At 37.6% G+C, this 25,264-nt stretch overlaps 1 protein-coding gene across 11 annotated transcripts in view; it reads left to right on the top strand.

Annotated features, from left to right (window-relative positions):
* PPP1R12A (protein phosphatase 1 regulatory subunit 12A) overlaps positions 1–25,264 on the top strand; it is a 155,435-nt gene that overhangs the window by 84,080 nt on the left and 46,091 nt on the right. For all 11 annotated transcript variants that reach the window (XR_016216196.1, XM_002711361.6, XM_008256843.5 and 8 more), the window contains 6 exons: positions 4,381–4,540; positions 10,250–10,394; positions 15,665–15,739; positions 17,202–17,290; positions 17,425–17,582; positions 22,866–22,990. Coding sequence is in view for 9 of the 11 variants with exons in the window: in XM_002711361.6 (XP_002711407.2) it covers positions 4,381–4,540; positions 10,250–10,394; positions 15,665–15,739; positions 17,202–17,290; positions 17,425–17,582; positions 22,866–22,990 (752 nt within the window). In the remaining 2 variants the exon portion in view is untranslated. The remainder of the gene's footprint in view (positions 1–4,380; positions 4,541–10,249; positions 10,395–15,664; positions 15,740–17,201; positions 17,291–17,424; positions 17,583–22,865; positions 22,991–25,264) is intronic.

Below are 25,264 nucleotides of genomic sequence, written 5' to 3'. Positions count from 1 at the left end.
CTTTGAAAGTAATAATATTGAATAGTAGCTAGAAGCTTTTCTGTTTATTTTTTAATACGATTTTCTTTATTTACCTAGGGATACAAATCAGTTTTTTAAATTGTTAGCTGACCAAATTCTTTCTTTTTGTTGGAAAAAAAAACTTTATTTTTTAAAGCAGTTTAGGTTCACAGCAAAACTGAGTGGTAATCAGTGAACCTAATTAACAAATCACCATTGCCCATAGTCCATAGTTTACATCTTTTGCTTTTTCATTTTCTATTTTTTTTAAGGTTTTCATTTCATGAATACAAATTTCATGTGTACAGGCCAGCACCGCGGCTCACTAGGTTAATCCTCCACCTAGGGCGCTGGCACCCTGGGTTCTAGTCCCGGTTGGGGTGCTGGATTCTGTCCCGGTTGCTCCTCTTCCAGTCCAGCTCTCTGCTGTGGCCCGGGAAGGCAGTGGAGGATGGCCCAAGTGCTTGGGCCCTGCACCCGCATGGGAGACCAGGAGGAAGCACCTGGCTCTCGGCTTCAGATCGGCGCAGTGCGCCAGCCGCAGCAGCCATTTGGAGGGTGGCCCAACGGAAAAAGGAAGACCTTTCTCTCTGTCTCTCTCTCTATCTCACTGTCTAACTCTGCCTGTCAAAAAAATTTCATATGTACAGCTTTTAGGAATATAGTGTTTCTTCCCCCCATTTCTGCTCTCCTACCCCTACTCCCATCCCACCTCCTACTCCCTCTCCCATTCCATTTTTCATTAAGATTTGTTTTTAATTCACTTTATATACAGAAGACCAACTCTATGCTAAGTAGAGATTGTCTGTTTGTACTCACACAGACACACAAAGTATAAAGTACTGTTTGAAGACAGGTTTTACCGTTAATTCTCATATACATAATTCTCATAGTATACCTCATTAAGGACGGAGGTCCAACATGGCGAGTAAGTACACAGTGACTCCTATTGTTGATTTATCAATTAATGCTCTTATTTTTGACGTCAGTGACCACCCAAGGCTCTTGACATGAGCTGCCAGGGCTATGGAAGCCTTTTGAGTCCACAAACTGTCGGTATTTAGACAGGGCCATAATCAAAGTGGAAGTTCTCTCATCCCTTCAGAGAAAAGTACATCCTTCTTTGATGGCCCCTTCTTTTCCACTGGGGTCTCACTCACAGAGAGCCTTTATATAAGTTATTTTTTGCCACAGTGTCTTGGCTTTCCATGCCTGAACTGCTCTCATGGGCTTTTCAGCCAGATCCGAATGCCTTAAGGGCTGATTCTGAGGTCAGAGAAGCTGACCAAATTCTAATTCAGTTTTTTCTTACCTAAGATATCTAGCTATTTCAGTCTAGTATTCATTGCTTTTAGAAATTAGACTAATCACTTTATAGCATAGTCAGTTTAGTTTTGTAATCTATGATTTTCATCATTTAAAAACCTTACAGTTACAGAAGATGAGTTAAGGAATAGTTAAAGGCAATTTAAATTTTTCTTTCTTCTAGACTGTAGAGTAAGAAAAATTACCAAAATCATAGACATTTGGAACTGGTAATGATAGTTAATACCTTAGTGCTTACTCCTGATATAAACACTTTACATATGTGACAGTACTTCAGAAAGTTTGTAGAAAATGAAATTCAAAGATAGGTTTATTGGTGGGCACTCTGGCGTAGTGGGCAAGGCTGTTGTCTGCAGTGCCTGCATCCCATGTGGGCACTGGTTCGAGATCCAGCTGCTCCACTTCCAATTCAGCTCTCTGCTATGGCCTGGGACAACAGTAGAAGATGGCCAAAGTCCTTGGGGCCCACATGGTACCCACATGGGAGACCCAGAAGAAGCTCCTGGCTCCTGGCTTCAGGTCAGCCCACTCCAGCCATTGTAACTAATTGGGGAGTTAACCAGCAGATAGAAGACCTCTTTCTCTGCCTCTCCTTCTCTCACTGTGTAACTCTGACTTTGAAATAAATAAATAATTTTTTTTAAAAAAGTTTATTTTGGTACAAAATATTTTGATCTATGCATACATTTTTCATAATACACATTTTTCATTAACCTTTTGAAGACTGCTTGTATTCATAGATTTTGAAATTTCAAAACCTAGGGTAGTAGAAGCAGCTTATTTGTTAATTAGGAAAAATAGACTATACTTAAGATTTCTTGGAAAGAAAAAACCAAACAGATTTTCCATAAGAGCCCCAAATGAGTAAGTCAGAAAGTTGGGCTGCTTCTCACTCACATGGCTAGTTTTAATTGAGGTTCAAGTACTCAGAACTTTGACACCCACATGAGAAACCCAGATTAAATTCTGGTCTCCTGACTTTGGCTTATTCCAGCCCCAGCTGTTATGGGCATTTAGGGAGTGAACCAGCAGATGTGAGATATCTGGGTGATGGTTAAGAAAAGGTCTAGAGATGACATTATAAAAATGTCTTGAGACCAAGTCAATGAAATGCTTTGCTTGCTGTGCTAAATAACTTAAAGCTTTGTCTTTTGGAAGGTGAACAGCCATTTACATTTTATGTTAAGAAGTACAGTGATCATATTTTGATTTTTCCTGTCTGATATGAGGGTGGGGAATGAATTGGAAGGGACTAAGAGTGAATGAGTTAAGTGGCAATAATAGTAGTCAAAGTGTGAGATATAAGATGTGAAGTAAGAGTGATAGGAATCATCTAGAAGGCAGTCTAGGAGGTGGCAACTCAAAATCTGCTAAAATTGTTGAGGAATAAGAGTAAAGGATTGGGGTGGGGAGTGGGATTCAAGTGATTCCTCAGTTGTTGGGTAAGTGGTAAGAGCAAATATAGGAAATAAACATAGCCAACAAGCAGATTGGTTAGGGAAATTTGAGTTGAGATTTTAGCATTGAGTGAGATGCCCATGGCATGTTATTTTTTTTTAATTTCCCTGGACTTTTCTGCTCCCCATGCTCAGATAGCTGGCCTACTTGATATATCTAACTAGGTATGTATTAGGTAGGTATCTCAAAGCTTCACATTTCTGAAATTGAAGTTTTAATTTTTTTCATTCCTCAGTCTAAAAAATATAAATGATCCTTCTCTTTGTCTTCTTTTCTGTACTAATATCTACATACAAACTTAACAGTGAATTTGATTGGTGTGACTTGAATCCAGAACCCAACCACTTTATCTTCTCTGCCACAACCCTAATTCAAGTTGCTGTCATTTCTTGACTGAATCATTGGGATAACCTCCTGACTGAATAATTGAGATACCTCAGTTTCAATTCAAGTGACCCTCTTAGATTGTCAGGTGGTATGACCCTGCTCATTGTCCTCACTACACTATAAATACCATGGCCTTCTTCTAAACAGCATTACCCTTTTTTCCTTTATCTTGCTTTATCTTTCCTTCACAGATACCTCATCTTTTGCCATATAATAATAATTTCACTGTTATTTTCATATTACCTAATAAAGTACCTAACACATTGGACAGGTCTTGTGGTGCCACAGATTAAGCCACCCACTGTGGTGCCGGCATCCCATGTAAGTGCTGGCTGCTCCACTCCTATCCTGCTCCCTGCTCATGTACTGGGGAAAGCAGCAGAAACTGGCCCAAGTACTTGGACCCTTGCTACCCATGTGGGAAACCCAGATGGAGTTCCAGCTCTTGACTTTGGCCTAGCCTTCCCATAGCTGGTGTGGCCATTTGTAGAGTAAACTAACAGATGGACGATCTCTCTCTTTGTCTCTCCATTTTTCTCTGTATCCCTGACTAACAAATAAATGAGTAAATCTTTTTTTTAAGTACCTGACACATAGTTGTCACTCAATACATTTTAAATGGATGAGTGAATGGATGGCTAAATTAAAACATTCTGACCAAATTTTTAGTTTGAGAGAGATGGTATTCAAAGAGATGAGAGTGAATGTGTGTGTATACTTTTTTTATTCATCATAATAATAATAATTTATTATTGACTTAGAAAACACTTATTGATCTGTTTACTTTGTATTAAGTATTCTGCCATACAGTGGAGTTGCAAGATAGTCATTGTCCTTACCTGAAATAAGAAGGTTTGTAAATGCATTTATTAAATAGCTAGCAATTGAAGCCATAAGAAAATGTGAGGTTGTTGGGGAAATTTCAGACCTTGGAAAATGTTCAGTTTTTAAAAAACAAAAGACAACCAGAAAAGTTAAAAAGAAAATAAAAATAATATTGTAGGCCAAAAACTAAATAATCGATAGAGAAAACTTATAAAATATCTATTCTCACATTTCTTTATTTAACTAGTATAAGAAGCCTATTTTTAAAAAATATTGTTTTACTTTAAATTTTAATTTAAACTTAAAATGTTTTGAATGTTTGTAGTTATCAACGTAGAACATTTTCTGTTGAGAAACAATAAAAGTTATTTTTATTTTTATCAGGAGTTGATATAGAAGCAGCTCGAAAGGAAGAAGAACGGATAATGCTTAGAGATGCGAGGCAGTGGTTAAACAGTGGTCATATAAATGATGTCCGGCATGCAAAATCGGGAGGTACAGCACTTCATGTTGCAGCTGCTAAAGGCTATACAGAAGTTTTAAAGTAAGCATTATTTTTTAAAAAGTCAATTTTCTACTTTGGTTCATTTACTGTATTTCATTGTCAATTTTCTTAAAATACCTGCAAATATTATTTTTAAACAGCTTATAAAAGAATTACTTAATATCTATTTTCAGGAAGAAAGAGAACACTAATTTTGTTTTCAAAGTTCATTCCTTCACTGTTAAACTTTGACCTTTTCTTCTTGTTACAGTTTTCCAATAAATTGAGTTCAAGTATCAATCAGTTATGTGTTTTGAGGTTCCCAGACTGACTAATTGCTTCTTGAGACTAGTAATACTGTTATTTAAACACATGATCAAAATCTTTGAACCTCATTCCTGTTGAATATTTATTTAGTTATAATGTATCTGAATGAGTTTTGTTTGTAGCACTGGAATGCCTGAAGTTGGAGTGTTGATAGCATAACATTAAATACGAAACCAAAGAGGCCGGCACTGTGGTGCAGAGGGTTAAAGCCGCAGCCTGCAGAGCAGGCATCCCATATGGGCGCTGGTTTGAGTCCTGACTGTTCCTCTTCTGATCCAGCTCTCTACTGTGGCCTGAGAAAGCAATAGAAGATGGCCCAACTCCTTGGACCCCTTCCCCCACGTAGGAGACCGGGAAAAAGCTCCTGGCTCCTGGCTTCAGATCAGCTTAGCTTTGGCCGTTGCGGTCGTTTGGGGAGTGAACCAGCGGAATGGAAGAGCACTCTCACTCTCACTCTCACTCTCACTCTCACTCTCACTCCCACACTCACTCTCTCTCTCTCTCTCTCTCTCTCTCTCTGCCTGTTCTTCTCTCTGTGTGTAACTCGGACTTTCAAATAAAATAAAATAATTTTTAAAAAATATGAAATCGCAAGCAACTTTGATTCTTTGGGTATAAAGATGTTTATAGTGATCACTGAATTTCCTTGGAATAAAGCCACTTTATGTCATAATAATTTTTTTAACATATGCAATGCAGAAATACTGGCAACTATATTGTATTTTAATTTATTTTTATTTATATAAAGGCAGGGACAGGGTGAGAGTGAAGAGAGAGATCTTCCATCTGCTGGTTCATTCCCCAGATACTGTCAGTTGCTGGGACTCGGCCATGCTGAAGCCAGGAGCCTAGAACTCAATCCAGATCTTCCATGTGGGTATCAGGGACCCTCCCTACTGCTTGTCAGGATGTGAATTATTAGGAACCTGGAATTGGAATTGAAGCTGTGCTTCAAAACCAGGCACTCCCAAAAGGGATGTGGATGTCCCAAGCAGCATCCAAACTACTGTGCCAAATACTCAGGCTGGCAACTATATATTTTAAATGATTGAGTGCATGATTTGCATTATGTATGTGTGAAAGGAATTTAAAAGCAGCCTCAGCAAAATACACTGCACCCTTTATGTTGCTCCCAACCTATTTGGGTTTATAAAATCAATCTGTCTTCCTTATTCCCTCTTAATGTGCAAAAAGAGTGAAGATTTTTAAATGGGTCGCTTATTTTCAGGTTTCTGCATCTTTCCAATCTCTATTGAACTTCAATAACATGGGCCTTCTCCTTTGATAGTAGTATTACCTTTTAGTTAGTATCTTTGACCATGTTTTGTTTCCCTGTATTCCAAAATTTTTCAGTCTCCATTGGCTAGTCATGAAATGAACTTAGTGAGCTACCAGTAGCATTTAAAAAAAAAAAAAGTAAAATAGGTATCAAAAAGTTTTATTTATAATAAATTGTTTCTTAAGTGTCTTGTTTCTATAAATTTGTATGAATACTGAATTGTACTGTACAGTAAGTTTAAAGTGATATTTGTAATTAAATTATCTAGACTTAAAATCCATCATTAAGGCTTTATTTATTTGAAAGGCAGAGTGACAGACAGGGAGAGATCAAGAAAGAGACAGAGAAAGAGATCTGCCACCCACTTATTGACTTTCCAAATGGCCTAACAGCCTGGTATGCGTTAAGCCAAAGCTAGGAGCAAGGAACTCCATCCTGATTTCCCATGTAGGTGGCAGGGGCCCAAATACTTGAGCAGTCTTCTGTCTTCCCAGGCATATTAGCAGGAAGCTGGATCAGAAGCAGAACTCTGGGACTCCAGCCAACACTCTAATTTGGAATGCCAATGTGCAAGTGGTAGCTTAACCCCTGGCACACACTACCAGCCTCGAGGGTAGTTTTAAACTCTTCATTTAAGCATATAAGACCTTTTGCCATCTGCTACTATTCTATTCTTTAAAGCTAAGCTGGTACCCTCACTCCCTAAGTTTTCATTATACCTTTCATGAATGATCTACCTGCAGTTCTAACAGATATTCTATGGTTATAATAGCAGCCTTGTTTATAGTAGGAGTAGGTAAATGGTTTCATAAATTATGGTGCATCCTTTCATTGGAGTTCTCTTCACCAAGAATAAGAAATCCCCTTAAATATTATTATAAAAAGAGCTCTAAGAAGAATTGTGAAATGTCATAATCAAGGAGGGTGTATCATTTGTTTCTTTAAAGGTTTTTAAAAATTGTATTTAGCTATATAGGCTTGAATTCTTTCTATAAAAATTCAAAGTTAATAATATAGCTATTTGTGAGGAAGGGAAACTAGTTAACTAACAGTCAGCAATGTGAGAATGACTTCCCTGTATTGTTATGCTTGGATTTCAAGATCATTTACTGTAAACTTTATAAAGTATCATGGCCTTTTATTTTTTTATTTTTAAACTTTGAGAATATATTGCTTATGAAATAAAAATAAATGTGAAATGAAAATAAATGTCTTAAGTATAATCTCACTTAACCTTTCTCTGCAGGCATACACAACATTCTTTTCAGTTCTGTACTCTCACTGCGTCATTATCACATAACCTGTACATTGAAATTGACTTTTGTCCTCCATTAGAAGCTGCTTGATTATAGGAATTTTTTGTTTCTCTTTTAAGTGTCCTTATATGGCCTGGTATAGGGTCTCAAGTTTGTTGAAAAATATATCTTTCTTTTTTTTTATTTTTTTATTTTTTATTTTTTTTGACAGGCAGAGTGGACAGTGAGAGAGAGAGACAGAGAGAAGGGTCTTCCTTTGCCGTTGGTTCACCCTCCAATGGCTGCCGTGGCCGTGTGCTGCGGCCAGCACACCACACTGATCCGATGGCAGGAGCCAGGTACTTTCCTGGTCTCCCATGGGGTGCAGGGCCCAAGGACTTGGGCCATCCTCCACTGCACTCCCTGGCCACAGCAGAGAGCTGGCCTGGAAGAGGGGCAACCGGGACAGAATCCAGCGCCCCAATCGGGAGTAGAACCTGGTGTGCCAGCGCTGCAAGGCGGAGGATTAGCCTAGTGAGCCACTGCACCAGCTTCTTCTTAATATTCTTGTTTCTCTCTACAGACTGTTAAGTACCTATAATTCTTTGTTGCTCAAGACACGTAGTATTATCTTAGTTAATATTTCCTAATGAGGGTATATTTTTATTAGTTGTGATATTTTTTTTTTTTTTTTTTTTTTTTATAGGCAGAGTGGACAGTGAGAGAGAGAGACAGAGAGAGAAAGGTCTTCCCTTGCCGTTGGTTCACCCTCCAATGGCCGCCACTGCAGCCGGCGCACCGTGCTGATCCGATGGCAGGAGCCAGGATCCAGGTGCTTTTTCCTGGTCTCCCATGGGGTGCAGGGCCCAAGCACCTGGGCCATCCTCCACTGCACTCCCTGGCCATAGCAGAGAGCTGGCCTGGAAGAGGGGCAACCGGGACAGAATCCGGCGCCCCGACCGGGACTAGAACCCGGTGTGCCGGCGCCGCAAGGTGGAGGATTAGCCTATTGAGCCACGGCGCCGGCTAGTTGTGATATTATTTTTGCCTCTATTAATAAAATTACTGATAATGCATGTTAGTGGAGATTGTTTTTTAGCTGAAATCTCTGGACTTAACATCTGTTAGCCTTCTGTTTTAGATCAGGCTCTTAATGTTGGTCTGCACAGAGATGATACTGATAATGAGAATCATATAGGAAACTTGCTAAACATACAGATTGATGGGGCCCATTTTCAAAAATGTTGGTTAATTTAATAGTACAGAGGTAGAGCTGGCCATCTTTTTTTAAAAAAGATTTATTTTATTTATTTGAAAGACAGAGTTATAGAGAGAGGTAGAGAGAGAGGTCTTCCATCACTGGTTCACTCCCCAGATGGCCGCAGCAGCCGGTGCCGCACCGATCCAAAGCCAGGAGCTTCTTCTGGGTCTCCAACATAGTTGCAGAGGCCCAAGGACTTGGGCCATCTTCTACTGCTATCCCAAGCCACAGTAGAGAGCTGGATAGGAGGAAGAGCAGCTGGGACTAGAATTGGCGCACCTATGGGATGCCAGCGCCTAAAGCCAGGGCTTTAACCCGTTGCACCACAACACCGGCCCTAAGCTGGCAATCTTTTTTTAGTAGGCTCTTTTACATAGTTTTGTTTGGAGCCAGGATTGGAAATAACGGCTTTAGAGACTGCTAGGGAATCAGATCTTAATAATAAATGAAGGGAGAGATTATATATTAGCTAACACTGCCACCACTCATAGGTTAAAAAGTAGTACTTCTCAAGCTCAACATCTTGTAAAATAAGGTAAATGTCAACTGGAGTTAGTGCTCAGCCTGTAGCAGGGGAAGGGTAAGAGGTGCTATATGTAATTTGTAGGCACGTTCTTTGTTCTCTGTGAGCTTAATTTCTAAATAAAATAAGGTTAATGTCCATAAGCCCTTAATAAAGGTATACTAACAATTTATGCAACTCTTTGCATTTTATTACAGTGTATTCCTGTTTTCTATTGATAGTTTACATATCTTGGTTTCTACTGCTGCAGAAAAATGGACTCCACCCTTTGGAAAATGTGTTTTACTTTGTTTCATCCTTAACAGTCAGGTTATGCTTTTCTACTTGTTTATTTATTTATTTAAGATTTATTTATTTGAAAGGCAGGGTTACAGAGAGGCAGAGACAGAGGCAGAGATCTTCCATCCATTGGTTCACTCCCCAAATGGCCTCAACGGCTGGAGCTCGGCCTGTCTGAAGCCTGGAGCCAGGAGCTACTTTCAGGTCTCCCATCTGGGTGGCAGGGGCCCAGGCACTTGGGCCATCTTCTGCTGCTTTCCCAGGCGTATTAGCAGGGAGCCGGATCGGAAGTGGAGCAGTCAGTCCTTGAACTAGTGCCTGTGACTCCGGCACTGCAGGTGGTGCCTTTACTTGCTGTGCCATAGCCATGACCCCGGGTTACACCTTCGATGAAAGCTTTCACAAACCAGTTCCTCAAGCTAGGAAACAAAATATTACAAAATTAGGTTGTTTGATACAACATATTGTTAGGCCTGAGATAACGTATATGGACACAGAGGTAGGCCTTGCAGTAGATAAGTTTTATAAATAAATTGACCTGTCAGTTTTGCTCTTACATTGAAAAATTGTGGGCTTTTTTGAAAATTACATTTACAACTCATGTTAGGAATTATCAGTGTCACATCAAACCATAAGATTTATTAGAAATTAATTAGAACTATATTATGACACTGTCTAAAGCTCCTTTTTTTCTGTTTTGTGAGGATTGATTTCTCTTTGCCTCAGTTAACTCATTAAGGAGAGGGAGAATTTGAACTCTGAAAAGAAACATTTACTAATTTTAGTTAAATTACATTGTGTAAAGCTGTTTGTCATGTTTGTTCATTTCTAGATTTTAATGATTAATTCTGTATGATTTCTTTAGACTTTTAATACAGGCAGGCTATGATGTTAACATTAAAGATTATGATGGCTGGACACCTCTTCATGCTGCAGCTCATTGGGGTAAAGAAGAAGCATGTCGAATTTTAGTGGACAATCTGTGTGATATGGAGATGGTCAACAAAGTGGTAAGCCTTTTAAATATAATTTGAATATTTTAACTCTAGAAATACAGATTTTATCTTAATGTTATTACAGTATAAATTATATTTATTACCACATAAAATGATTTTTTTGTTGATCATGGATCAGTAATTAATAGTGGTAGCTGAAAATGCTGTATGAAGTACTAGCTGAAAATAATAGAAAAAATACCTTTTCATTAATCATATCATACACATAGAGTACATTTGGTTACTTGTATTAATGTTGTGTCTTAGGAACTCATAAATTAAGTAAGTTCTGCATTTTTCTCAGTGTTTTCTGCCATCACTGTGAGTTGGAACAAAATAAAGTGTTTCTGATTCCGATTCTCTTTAATAATCTTTTTTACTTATAATCTTATTTATTTATTTAAATGACATGGATAATGAAGTGAGGATAGTAATAATGATGAAGTTTTATGCCAAATAAATGGTCACTAAAATATAGCATCTATTCTATTTTCATAGTTGAGAAAACATTTTAGTCAGATAAATGATTTACTTAATATCACGAAATTAGGTAAAAGGACAAAGGAAGTAAAGTTCATACAAGTATTTTTTCAGGTTTCTTGTTAGATTAGATTTTCTCTCTGACCTTTAATTAATAACATGAGTCAGTTACCCTGTCATCAGTATTGTTAGTCCCTTCCAACTTCATGTTGTTAGATAAGTTTGATTTACCAACAGATGGATCACTCAAAGTGTGTTTCCTGTAGTGAACTTTTTTAATTTTTTTTTTTTTTTCTTTTGAAACCCTTGTGTGGAGAGCTGACCTGTAGTGAACTTAATTACCTTAAACTTCTTTATAATGTTCCTTTTGTATTTTATTTCATGATAATGTAACAGATTACTTATCAGAGATTCATTTTATGATCTTTATTCAAAAAGGGCCATCTAATTTTGTTATATACATGTTAATTGCTGGTATTGGTTGTTCTGGTACCTGATTTCTAATGGGGAGCTACAAAAGGAAGAGAATAAATATGATATACCACATACACAGGATTTGCTCGTGAGTAAATGATTGAAGGTTGAGGGTGATGTTACAGTTTCATGTTCTTGTTAGCAAAGATAAAGAAACTCTTTGAACTCCTTTATTTTTGGAGTATATTCCTAGACATATGTTTTATTAACTGACTTAAACTGTTTTATCTAAGAAATGTGTAGTGTGGCAAGAGTCATAGGAAATGCTGAAATGCTTCAAGGACATTAAGATAAAAAATGTTAATGATCAGTCTATGTTTGGCTTGCACTTAAAGAAATACAAAAATCTGAGCTTTGAATTTTAGTCAAAACTGCTAATAATTTGCTTTCTCTTTTTTTATCACCTGTTGCCTGTTCTGTAATCAGTATTAAAGACAAATAAATTGTGATACTATTAATTTTAAGTAAAAGATCAGCTAAGTTTGGCTTTACAGTTTGTTTTTCCTCTCCTTCCTTGTAGAAATTGCCCTTGCAGCTGGGATTTTCCTGAAGAAATTAGTGGGTGCCTTTACCCTCTGACCTCTGATCTGTATTCCTGTCTCTCTGCCAAACAGTTGAACTTACAGGCCACTTGTCCACTCATAAGGGCAGTGTTAATAATTAGTTTATTTAGTAAGAGTAGCCTACAGATAAGAACCAAAAGAGAGAAGCTCATTAATTGAGATGATTTTCTGAAACAATTATCACTTACTAGTCTAAGCATGTTATATTTCCCCTGCCAAATCTGTATTCTGGTTATGCACAATAAATTGTATATAAAAGGCAACATATCTAATTCCTCTGCCATACAATTTATCATATTTGTACTCTAGGTAAAAGAGTACATATGAAATTGTGTTGATTGATACCCTTCTGTTTCTGTATTACTATAATAACAACTTCTAACATCTTAAATTTTAGTATTTATCCTTTCATTCCATCATTTTAGTGGATGAACATGTTAATTATGCCTCCTGTTTCCTTAGAATTTTATAGTTTTCAACTTTCCCTGACAAATTATTTTATGGTAGCCTTTTAACAGCCCTATGTTGTTAAGAGCTTTGAAGACTCAAACATGATCAGAGAAGTCATTTTCCTAAAGCCTTGATAATTGTTTTTTCTTATATTTCTGAATTACTTGGCAGCTTTTCCTTAGTTTTAATTTTCTAGCGTTTTTATTTTTCTGTATATTGTTTATTAAGTTTTAAATGTATAATTTTGAATGTTTATAAAAAATTTTTTAAAAAAGAAAGATGTTATAGATTTCTTCTAGTAGTGAAGAGTTACACAATGTATATTATGAATTTTCATTTTTCAAATTTTAATAGTTTTATGGCTTTGTCTGTGTGAGTTAGACTGCCATCTCTTTTTGTTGGCTATGTTTTAAAATTACATATCGGGCTGGCGCCATGGCTCAATAGGCTAATCCTCCGCCTGCAGCGCCGGCACCCCGGGTTCTAGTCCCCGTCAGGGTGCCAGATTCTGTCCTGGTTGCTCCTCTTCCAGTCCATCTCTCAGCTGTGGCCCAGGAGTACAGTGGAGGATGGCCCAAGTGCTTGGGCCCTGCACCTGCATGGGAGACCAGGAGAAGCACCTGGCTCCTGGCTTCGGATCAGCGAGGTGCACCTGCCACAGCGCACCGGCTGCAGCGGCCATTGTGGGGTGAACCAATGGAAAACGAAGACCTTTTTCTCTGTCTCTCTCTCTCACTGTCCACTCTGCCTGTCAAAAAAAAATTACATATCATAATTTAAGTTTAATAAAGCAGATAACTTTGTCTTTTGTAAGCCTGCCAATATGAATTAATATTTCATTTGATAGCTTCATAAATACTTGGTAGATTGGAGTTTTTTACTGCTTCTCTTTTAAATGATATCAAGACATGCACTTAAGGTACTATCAGAGTTTAGATGATTTCTTTAGTAATAGGAAACCTAATTTAGGGAAGTAACCTTTAAAAAATACAACATACCATACAGAGCATCTGGAAGTCTTTATACATGAAAGTAAGGAAGTGTCCTAAACATAAATATTTAAGGACTTTTGGTCTTACTTTCAAGCTGTAAGATGAATTTATCGTTTTGATTCATTATTATAAATTATGTAATATGGATATTAAATATATTTGATTTTGTTTCCTTAATTGACCAAAAGAATTATTTTACAACAGTGTACCTAAATATCATCCCTATCTAAATATTAACTAGGGTCCTCTTCTGCTTGAAGTTTTTCTTAATGCATTAATATAATGACTAGCCAATAAGTTTTTGGCTTGATACCTGTTATTACAATGACTTAAATGAATAATGAAGCTGTCTTTACTATTAATGGGAACAAAAATATATTTATCTCATACTCTGTCTGAGCTTATTTTCTGTAAAGACAGACATACCAGAGCAGTAGCGATGTAGGTTTTATTCTCTATCCCTTCTTTACTTGTTTATGACTGTGGGTAAATAGAGTGCACTCAGAGCCTGGATTTCCTCCTCTTGACAATGAGAACAATGATAACATTTATCTCAGCTAAACTGATTGCTGTGAAGATGAAGAGAGATGCATATATGCAAAAGCAATTCAGTTAGAATAAATAAATAAGGAAAAATTGCATTTAAATAATAGCACTAGTAATTGAACTGATTTTTTGTGCAGCTCAGAAATTTTTTTTCTTATTTTATTGATCAGTAGAGGTCTTTTTTCAGTCCTCAGTGTTGTATCCTCCTTAACTGTTTCCAGGTTGGTTGGAGTTAATGTGCATATATGCCATATTACATTTGTACTTTATTAGTGTAGCATAATACTAGCCTTATGATAAAAGTCAAATAATGTTTATAATTTCACAGTTGTAAGCTTCCTGACATAAATATATTGTTTAAAGAACTGGAAGATTATTGGATAAAGTTGATGAGTGCTCTTTTGAAATTAGAAAATTTTCTGTGTATAGCCCACACTTAAATTTTTATTCTCTGTCAGCTGCTATGTGCAAATTAGACTCATTCATCAAGGAAAAAAGTGAAAAGAAAGGTTAGTAAGGTGATCTGATGATTTCTTTTTCTGAAAAATGAGACTTCCTTATTTATTAAAATAACCCCTTTGTATTTACCACTGCAGAAATTTAAACTTTTTTTTTTCTGTTGTCAAGGTGAGAGTATTTCATTCAGAAGGGTTGGTAAATGCTTAAAGTAATACTTAGAAAGAAGTCACTGAGTTATTTCCACAAACTAACATGATCAGGTGTACAATTGCTTTAAAAGAGTAGCACTTTTTTACATTTTAGAACTAATTATTCAAATATGTTATAGCAAAAGTGAAATTAACACATTGCTAATGTAAATCCACTTTGAAATTGTGAGTCAGTTATTTCACAAGAATTTAGCATAAATTGACAGGTGTTTATTTGGACTAATTTTTTAAACTAAATCATACCTGTAGCTGGCTGAAGTAGTTTAAAAGTTAATGTTTTTATTTTGTTTCTCTGGAAATCTACTTAAGTTTTAGGGAAATATCAAAGAGAAATAAGACCTCAAAAGGTTAAGCATAGAATTACCACATGACCTAGAAATTCTATTCCTAGCAGTGTAGCACAGAAAATAAAAATATGTCCACACAAAAATTTGTGCACAGATGTTCATAGCAGCATTATTCAGTATAAGCAAGAAGCAAGAGTAAATATCCAGCTGATGACTAGATGCACAAAATATTTATAGCGTGCAGTGGAATCTTATTATATAAAAGGAGTGAAGTAGGAGTACAGCCACAGTGTGGATGAACCTTGAAAACATGCAGACTGAAAGAAGCTAGTTACAAATGATCACATGTTACTTGATTTCATGCATCCAAAATGCCCAGATTAGGCAAATTTGTACAGAGAGTACATTAGTGGTTGCTTCTGGCTGGGTGAAATGGAGAAAATGGGATGAAGGATAACTGCAAAAGGATGCTTTTTTCTTTGGAATAGTTGAAAATGTTTTTAAATTGATTATGGTGATAGCTGTATAACTTTGTGAATATACTTAAAACCATTGAGTTGCATATTTTAAATGGATTTTGTATGTTATGTGAATTCTATCTCGGTAAAGCTATTTCCCGAAAAATTATATAAGGGAAGGTATTCTCAACTCCTTCTCTATCACATGGATTTCTCTTAAACTCCTAGGATTTCTGTCTATTATGTTATTTATAGCTACCTTAAAAATGTTCTAACTTCTTGCTATATAGTTATACAGAATTACCAAAGGCATTTTATGATTTAATGATTTTATTCCACTCTTTCTCCCCCCATGTTTCCTTCCTAGGGCCAAACAGCCTTTGATGTAGCAGATGAAGACATTTTAGGATATTTAGAAGAGTTGCAAAAAAAACAAAACCTGGTATGTTTGATAATTGCCTAAATATTGCCTAAATGGATGAATTCTCTTGGTAGCTTTGATTTTCAATTTTTAAAAAATTTTTGAGATGTTTAGAACTTTATGATCTAAAATTATTCCATATAATCAAACTAAATTACTGAAAGATAAGCAGTAGTCATCTGTTTAGCCTTTTGTTTTGCTTATCGCTGTATTTTTTTAAGTAATGTACTTTATTATTATTATATTTATTTCAAAAGCAGAAAGACATAAACATCAATTCACTCCCCAGATGCCTGAAATAGCTGGAGCTGCATCAGGTCATGGCCAGGAGCCCAGAATTCAAATCAAGTCTCACACATGGTTGGCAGGGAATCAAGCTCCCTCATAAGGTGTGCATTAGCAGGAAGCTAGAATGGAAAGCAGAGTCCAGACTCAGACCATTACTGTGCTATACGATGCAGAAATCCCAAGTGGCATCCTAACCACTACACCAAATGCCCACCCTATAATCCCATTTCTATTGTCTCCCCCTCAAAAATTGAATACTTACACAATGTGTGTGTTCTCAAGTAACGTGTTTATAATGTCATGATAAAGTTTGCTTAAAAGGTAGAGATTATAAAACCGTAGTAGCAGACTCTAGATAAACAACTCAATCTTGATCTTCAGTGCATGTGTCAGAAACCCAATCACTTGAGTCCTTACTGCTGGCTCCCAGGGACTGCATTAGCAGGAAGCTGAAATTAGGAGCTGCAGCTGACAGACTAAGCTACTCTGAGGTGAGATGCAGGCTTTTTAAACTCCAGTCCAAATTCCTGCCCTGGAAATAGACTTATAAGTAAAATACTTTTAGCCATCCAAAGTAGTTTGTGGATCTTGACTTTTTCAATGAACTGGAGCTGGATTTATCTGAAAAATACACTTGGGGCTAGCGCTATGGCATAATGGCTAAAGCTGCTGCCTACTGTGCTGGCATCCCATATGGGCGCTGGTTCAAGTCCCGGCTGCTCCACTTTCAGTCCAGCTCTCTGCTCTGGCCTGGGAAACCAGTAGAAGATGGCCCAAGTCTTTGGGCCCCTGTACCTATATGAGAGACCTGGAAGAAGCTCCTGACTCCTGGCTTCGGATTGGTCCAGCTACAGCCATTGTGACCATTTGGGGAGTGAACCAACAGATGGAAGACTCTGACTCTCTATCTCTTTCTCTCTCTCTGCCTCTGTAACTCCACCTTTCAAATAAATCTTTAAAAAAAAAATCCAACTTAGTCCTGTGTGGATGGAGCTTTTTAATTGTGTAGTTAGTTTCATTCCTTACCCAGGCCCTTTCCTGTCCTGGTAAAACTTAAATTGTTTATTTATTTGTTTTATTTTTATTTTTGTTCAGTTTTTGAAAACTAGCTTGTTGTAATTTCAAACTCTATATCTCAGTAATTCTTACTATTTTAATAGTATTCTTATTTTCCTTTGCATAACTTTATATAAAGCTCCATAGTGAAAAGCGGGACAAGAAGTCACCACTAATTGAGTCAACAGCAAATATGGACAATAATCAGTCACAGAAGACCTTTAAAAAGTAAGTAAAATATTGAAGCAAGTTTTGTTGTTATTATGAAACAGTTGGCATAATATCTACAGAATGACTAACATGAATCAGCAAAAAGATGAAATTGTGCTTATCATTATTTGAAGGTTATTTTCTTTTCACAGCAAAGAAACATTGATTATTGAGCCAGAGAAAAATGCGTCCCGTATTGAATCTCTGGAACAAGAAAAGGCTGATGAAGAAGAAGAAGGAAAGAAAGATGAATCTAGCTGCTCTAGTGAAGAAGATGAAGAAGATGACTCAGAATCAGAAGCTGAAACAGGTAAAATATAAAGGATAAAAAAATTTTCTTGCAGTATAAAATAGTACAGGTCAAATTTCTTTAATGTGTTGTACTGATTTGTTACTTATTCAGATATCTGCCAAACTCAGAAGTCATGTGTTTTAGATTTGTCCATAAACTCTAATATTCAGTGAATACTAGAAACTTACATAGGGTTGTGAACTTAATGTTCTCCAGTTATCTGGAGGTTTTTATACACCTCTGCATTACACTGACCTGTATTTTTTTTAAAAGATTTATTTATTTGAAAGTCAGAGTTACACAGAGAGAGGAGAGTCAGAGAGAGAGAGAGAGAGATCCTCCATCTACTGGTTCACTCCCCAGTTGGCCGCAATGGCTGGAGCTGTGCCGACCAGAAGCCAGGAGCCTGGAGCTTCTTGCAGGTCTCCCATGTGGGTGCAGGGGCCCAAGGACTTGGGCCATCTTCTACTGCTTTCCCAGGCCATAGCAGAGAGCTGGATTGGAAGTGGTGCAGCCGGGACTCGAACCAGTGCCCATTATGGGATGCTGGCACTGCAGGCAGCAGCCGACGAAGTTGCAAAAGCTTTAAGACCCCCTTAAGATGATACAGATAAGGTGTGATTGGGCTCTCAGCAGTTTAAGAATGCTCCCAAAGCTTTCTGAGGCCCAAAAGCATAGGAGACCAATCTCAACTGCATCATAAATTTTTCCCAAGAAATAGTAGAATTAATCAAGATACTTTCCTGTGAAGATATGGGATAGTTGGCTTTGTTTTGAGAAATTTTAAATATAACATTATAATACACATTCATTTACAACTAAAAAAACTTAAGACTGAATGCTTATTAATATTTAAGTCACATTTACTTCAAATTTTTCATGTAATAAGATACTACAGTTGTCTTGATTAGTCACTCACCTACATCTGCATCCTTTCCTTCCTCCCCAAAGGCGATTACTATCATAAGTTTTTCTGTAATCTTCTAGTCCATTTTTATGCTCTTTTATGTTGTATGTACATTCAAAAGCAATATATAGCAGTTATAATATTTTGTTTTTTATTTTCATATTCTAGGAGTTATTTGGCATCTTGATATTTTCACTCTAAAGTGATTTTTTTTGGATTTTTTCCATTAGTTTTTTCTATGACTTTATCTACATAATTATCACTTTAGCTATTTTATAATGTTCCATTAAATGCATCCATTTTCCGTCTGATTAACATTTTCCTTATTTCTAATTTTTTGTTATTTCAAATACTGCCCCAGTGATCATGTTTCCTGTGTGCAATCATTTGCAAGAGATCTGTAATGGATTTAGAAATCGAACTCTTTTGAGTCATAAGGTAAACACATTCTCAGTTTTTATAGATGGTGCCAGATTGCTTTACAAAGCCACCATAACAATTTATTTTCCCTTTTTGCTGTAAAGGATGTGAGTTCTGTTTTTCTCCTGTAGCATGCATGTATGTACAGACAGCTTACCAAATTGCTGTTATTAAGTAACATTTATTTTTTTAATGCGTATCAGTTAATTACTCAAAATTTTTAATTGGCATAACATATACCAGAAGATGCCATTTTTGAACTGTGTAATCTGACATTTTAACATTTCAGTCTATCAGAGGAAAATATTTTGCTTCCAGTGAGATTTTTGACCACTGGAAAAACTCATTATCGGAACTAATTTTAGTGGTCATTAGGGAAGCACAAATGGAGCCCCAGAATTTCTTGGAATCCTTACGTTGATTCTAACTACAACAAAAACACTTTTGAGTCATTTTTTTTTTTTACTCATTCAACAAAATATTTTCTCTACCAAAATGTGGAAAATTAAACTTTGTTAAATAAACACATGTCTAGAAACATACTGATAATTCTTGTTCATTAAAAACCAAGATATTATTTATAAACAGGTGTAGATGAGATTGGTTGCCCAGGTGGTGTGTTATGGATTCTTTTATCTTCTGGAAGCTTAGTAATCTCACAAGTAAATAATTTTTCTGTAGCACACAGAGTTTCTGAAATACATAAATGGCTTGAGTCTGTCCCTTATAGATTGAAATTCTTTTTCATTGTTGTCATAATGTTGGTTATGTGACTCAGCATATCCTTTGCTGTAGTGAAGTAATCATATGGGCAAAATTAGAAGCTAGAGCAATAGGTAGTCATTGAATGTTATACTGTGTAACATGCTAATTAAAATATTTCTAAATTTAAATAGCCGGCGCCGTGGCTCAATAGGCTAATCCTCCACCTTGCGGCGCCGGCACACCGGGTTCTAGTCCCGGTTGGGGCGCCGGATTCTGTCCCGGTTGCCCCTCTTCCAGGCCAGCTCTCTGCTATGGCCAGGGAGTGCAGTGGAGGATGGCCCAGGTGCTTGGGCCCTGCACCCCATGGGAGACCAGGAAAAGCACCTGGATCCTGGCTCCTGCCATCGGATCAGCGCGGTGCGCCGGCTGCAGCGGCGGCCATTGGAGGGTGATCCAACGGCAAAGGAAGACCTTTCTCTCTCTCTGTCTCTCTCTCTCACTGTCCACTCTGCCTGTCAAAAAAAAAAAAAAAAAAAAAAATTCTAAATTTAAAAATACTCATGTTTTGTGATTAAGAACATAGACTGGCCGGCGCCGCGGCTCACTAGGCTAATCCTCCGCCTAGCGGCGCCGGCACACCGGGTTCTAGTCCCGGTCGGGGCGCCGGATTCTGTCCCGGTTGCCCCTCTTCCAGGCCAGCCCTCTGCTGTAGCCAGGGAGTGCAGTGGAGGATGGCCCAGGTGCTTGGGCCCTGCACCCCATGGGAGACCAGGAAAAGCACCTGGCTCCTGGCTCCTGCCATCGGATCAGCGCAGTGCGCCGGCCGCAGCGCGCCGGCCGCGGCGGCCATTGGAGGGTGAACCAACGGCAAAGAAGACCTTTCTCTCTGTCTCTCTCTCTCACTGTCCACTCTGCCTGTCCAAAAAAAAAAAAAAAAAAGAACATAGACTGGTTGTGTAATATTAGGAGTATGTGTAGGCAGTTGACTTAATCTGAGATTTCTCATTTGTAATGTCACAATAAAAACTGCTTTCTATGGACATTATATGAAAATTGCTTTGTGGAGCCAGCGCCGTGGCTCACTTGGTTAATTCTCCGCCTATGGCGCTGGCATCCCATATGGGCGCCAGGTTCTAGTCCCAGTTACTCCTCTTCCAGTCCAGCTCTCTGTTGTGGCCCTGGAGGGCAGTGGAGGATGGCCCAAGTGCTCCCTGCACCCACATGGGAGACCAGGAGGAAGCACCTGGCTCCTGGCTTTGGATGGGCGCAGTGCTGGCCGTGGCGGCCATTTGGGGAATGAACCAACAGAGGGAAGACCTTTCTCTCTGTCTCTCACGGTCTACAACTCTGTCAAATAAAAAAAATTGCTTTGTAATAAATGTTAGCTTTCATAAAATTATTGTATAAAATTAAATTCTATAAATCTAAATATGATCAATACCTAATAACACTTCAGTTAAATTTGTGTTGTTTCCCTTGTGTATTTTACAAAAACTGAAAGATAAAAATATATCATTAATATATAAATGGACTCATCTACTTTTAAAGTATTTAAAGTTATTTTTATGTAGCTAATGTTCTTCCTGTATGACATACTTTGGCCTCTAGTCTTTCAGTGCAATAAAATACATCATTACAAATCAAACCATGTGGACATGTGCACCAGAAAGCTAGGACTGGCACCCAGATTTCCTAACTCATGTATCAAGTTTTCTATTAGTTATGTAATAGAATTCAAGAACTAGAAGTTCAGGTGACTCAAAGATTCCTAAGATTTTGTTATCTGAATTATTCTTCATAGAAACGTATATAATTTGCTGTTCAGTGTTCACACAGAGTACTTATTTAAAACAAACAATTCTAATTGTAGGCTACTTTTTGCCAACAACTGGTAAGTCTTTCTGTGATTGAAATTTTCTTGATTGTAAAATGAGAAGAGCTGTACTATTTGATGTGGATAGATCTTTAAATTTTTCACTTCTCTAAACTACTTAGCATCAAAGCACATTGTATTTTTTGACTATTTGGAATTTAAGTATAACAATCACCTTATGCTCAGTTTTTCACCGAGCTAACTTTAAATGTTTATTTGAAGCATTGTACTATGATAATTTTGTTCTTCCTGTTGCCGGTGGTTGGCTGTGCCAGAAAAATTTGACTCTATATCAAGAACTAATCCATGTGAATGGTATTTGATTCCTTCTCTCTCTACTCTTTTAATATCAACCAGGTTTTATCATACTTTATTTGGCAAGCTTGAGATAACAGCCTTTTCCATGTAGAACTACAACTAGATTTGACAATTTCTAAACTTTGTTTTTTCTACATTTTTGTAAGATTATTTGGGAAATTATGTAATGTAAAATATCTGTTAAATTTTCTTTCATACATTCTTTCCAAACCTGTCTTGTTTTATGATATTTCTCTTCTCATAAACCAGATGAAAATAGGAATGCAATCAAAAATTTTAATTGCCTTCCAAACAATTTATACATTTTAGAGGTAACTGAAGGAAAGAGTAAAGGGGACAAAGGTATATTTTGGCTTTTTGAGTTTTTTTTCCTTCTAGGATATGAAATTTTCATTCTTCACTAATATCAAATAGAAGGACTTCAACAGTATTGATATCTTAATAAATTAAAAGTAGTAACATGTTTTGTTTATCTTGTTTAGCATTTATTTCTCCCTCTAGACTTTGCGTTCTGTGCAGCCAAGGTATTTTGTGTTTTCATGGGCTGATATAGCCTCAGTACCTAGTACTGTACTGGAGGTATGAAGACACTTAATAAATATTCATTGAATGATTCCCTCTCTACAAGGAGGTAGATTATTTTCCAGGAAGATGGAGTTGGGCCCGCTTATTTTAGAATTTTAAGTGTGAGAGGGCTTGCTCTTTGGGATGTTTAACTATACCACTAGACAGGAATATAAGCTGGTTACTGACAAAAGTACTTTTAGATTTCTTAGGAGCAAAAGGAGCAATAAATTTTAGATCAGCAGTAATAGTTGTTGAAATTTTTTAGTTGTATTACATTCATGTTTTCACATTTTAAATCTTATTTGAAAGTTTTTTTTTAAATTTTCTTTGTGTTTTTCTCACTTTAAAAATGCAGAAGTTAGGTTCTGTTTTTGCTAGAGGTCATAGTGGGCAAAAACTTTGAATTAACAAAACATTAAACAAAAGTAGAATATAAAATGTTTTCCCAGCTTTTCAAACCAAATTCCTGTAGAATCTTGAATCTTAATGTTTTTTTGCTTATTTTTAATAGATAAAACAAAACCCATGACTTCCGTAACGAATGCCAACACTTCCAGTACACAAGCAGCTCCTGTAGCTGTTACAACACCTACTGTGTCATCAGGTCAGGCAACACCTACGTCACCTATCAAAAAGGTAAGGCAAAATTGTATTTGCCAGAAATATACGTATTCTGTTTAAGTATAATTTGGACTAACTTGTTAAAATTTTATAGTTTTTTTCTAAAGATATTTACAGTTTTAGAATAAAAATATTCATTTCTGTTTTTAAAGTTACTGAGCTTTCTTCTGAACCGTGTTATATAGTCTCTTTTCTTGTTTTTTTCTTTTTTTTTTTGCAATTGACATTATGGATAGTAGTTAGCAAATAACTGGAGTTTTAAAATGAATGATAGAATGAGGCCAGGTGTTTGGCCTAGCAGTGAAGACACTGTGATTGGGAAACCCACGTTCCATAATGGAATACCTGGGTTCAAGTCCTGACACCACTCCCAATCTCAGCTTCTTGCTACTACACAACCGGGGAGACAACAGATGATGGCTCAAGTGGTTGGGTCTCTGCCACCCACAAAGGAGACCTGGATTGAGTTCCTGGCTGCTGGTGGCCATTGCAAGCATTTGAGTGAATCAACTCATAAACTAGGAACTCTTTTTTTTTCTCTCTGTTTCTCTTCCTTCCCAAATAAACTAAGTAAATAAAATAAATAAATAAATGAGGGAATGGGTGTTGTGGCACAGTAGGTTAAGCCATGGTTGGAACACCTACATCCCATATTTGAGTGCCTGATTCAAGTCCTGGCTCTTCTATTTCTGATCCAGCTTCCTGCTAGATAATTGCTCAACCTGCTAGATGATCCCTACAACCCACATGGAAACCCAGATGGAATTTCAGGCTCCTGGTTGCAGCCTGGCCAATAGCCCTGGCTATTGCAGGATTTAGGAAGTGAACCAAAGGATGGAAAGATATCTCTCCCCCCACCTCTCTCTGTTGCTTTGCCTTTCGAGTAAATAAAAATATAAATATGTTTAAACAATAGATGGCAATGATAATTTTTTCATAGTATTAAAAACAGTGATATTGGTAGTTTCTATTTCTCATGAAAATTTTTTAAAGATTGGTTTGCTGGGACCCACAGCAGAGCAGGTAAAATCGCCACCTGTGACACCAGCATCCCATGTGGGCGTCTAGTGGTGTCCCATCTGCTCCACTTCAGATCCAGTTCCCTGCTGATGGCATGGAAAGTAGCAGAAGATGGCTCGAGTGTTTGAACACCTGCCACCTACATGGGAGACCTGGATGAAGCTCCTGGCTCCTGGCTTCATCATTTATTTATTTGAAAGTCAGTTACAAAGAGAGAGAGAGACAGATCTTCCATGTGCTGGTTCACACCCCAGATGGCCACAATGGTCAGTCCTGGGCAGGCTGAAGCCAGGAGCCAGGAACTTCATCTGGGTTTTACACATGGGTGACAGGGCCCAAATACCTGGGATGACTTCCGTCGTTTTCTCAGACTCATTAGCAGGGACATGGATTGGAAGTGGAGCAGCCAGGACACCAACCAGCATCCATACTGATGTCACAGGCAGCTTTACCCATTTACCCACATTACAATTCTGGCTCCTCAAACCAGTTGTTTTCTTTTTTAGAAACATGGGTTTTATATCTTTTATCTGAATTAAGTAGAAATGCATGTTGATAATTTCACAAATGAGGTAGGGACAAAATGTACAACCCCAAATCAATGAAACAACTAGAATCTAGGTTTTTAAACAATACAAAACACTAGGCATACACCTGTGGTATGCCAATAAGAGCATGATCTCTGAGGTTAGATAAACTGAAGATCAACTCGTGACCTCACTTCTTGTTAGTTGTCACCTTAAACAAATGTCTGTCTTTCTTATCTGTCATAAAACAAAACAAAATTGGCCGGCGCCGCGGCTCACTAGGCTAATCCTCCTCCTAGCAGCGCCGGCACACCGGGTTCTAGTCCCGGTTGGGGCGCCGGATTCTGTCCCGGTTGCCCCCTTCCAGGCCAGCTCTCTGCTGTGGCCAGGGAGTGCAGTGGAGGATGGCCCAGGTGCTTGGGCCCTGCACCCCATGGGAGACCAGGAAAAGCACCTGGCTCCTGGCTCCTGCCATCGGATCAGCGCAGTGCGCCAGCCACAGCGCGCCAGCCGCAGCGGCCATTGGAGGGTGAACCAACGGCAAAGGAAGACCTTTCTCTCTGTCTCTCTCTCTCACTGTCCACTCTGCCTGTCAAAAAATAAAAAAATAAAAAAAATAAAAAAAAAAACAAAACAAAATTAACAAAGAGTAATAAAGTTAGAATCATCGGATTGATATCTGATTGACAGAGAGGGCCTATTTAGTAATTAAGTGTGCTCCAAAACGGTTTCATTTCTTACT

This window comes from Oryctolagus cuniculus, chromosome 11 (assembly GCF_051225735.1).
Source record: "Oryctolagus cuniculus isolate XC-2025 breed Fujian yellow rabbit chromosome 11, ASM5122573v1, whole genome shotgun sequence".
In the NCBI taxonomy this organism is placed as follows: domain Eukaryota; kingdom Metazoa; phylum Chordata; class Mammalia; order Lagomorpha; family Leporidae; genus Oryctolagus; species Oryctolagus cuniculus.
The sequence above is the reverse complement of the archived record's forward strand: the minus strand, read 5'-3'. Positions and strand labels throughout refer to the sequence as shown.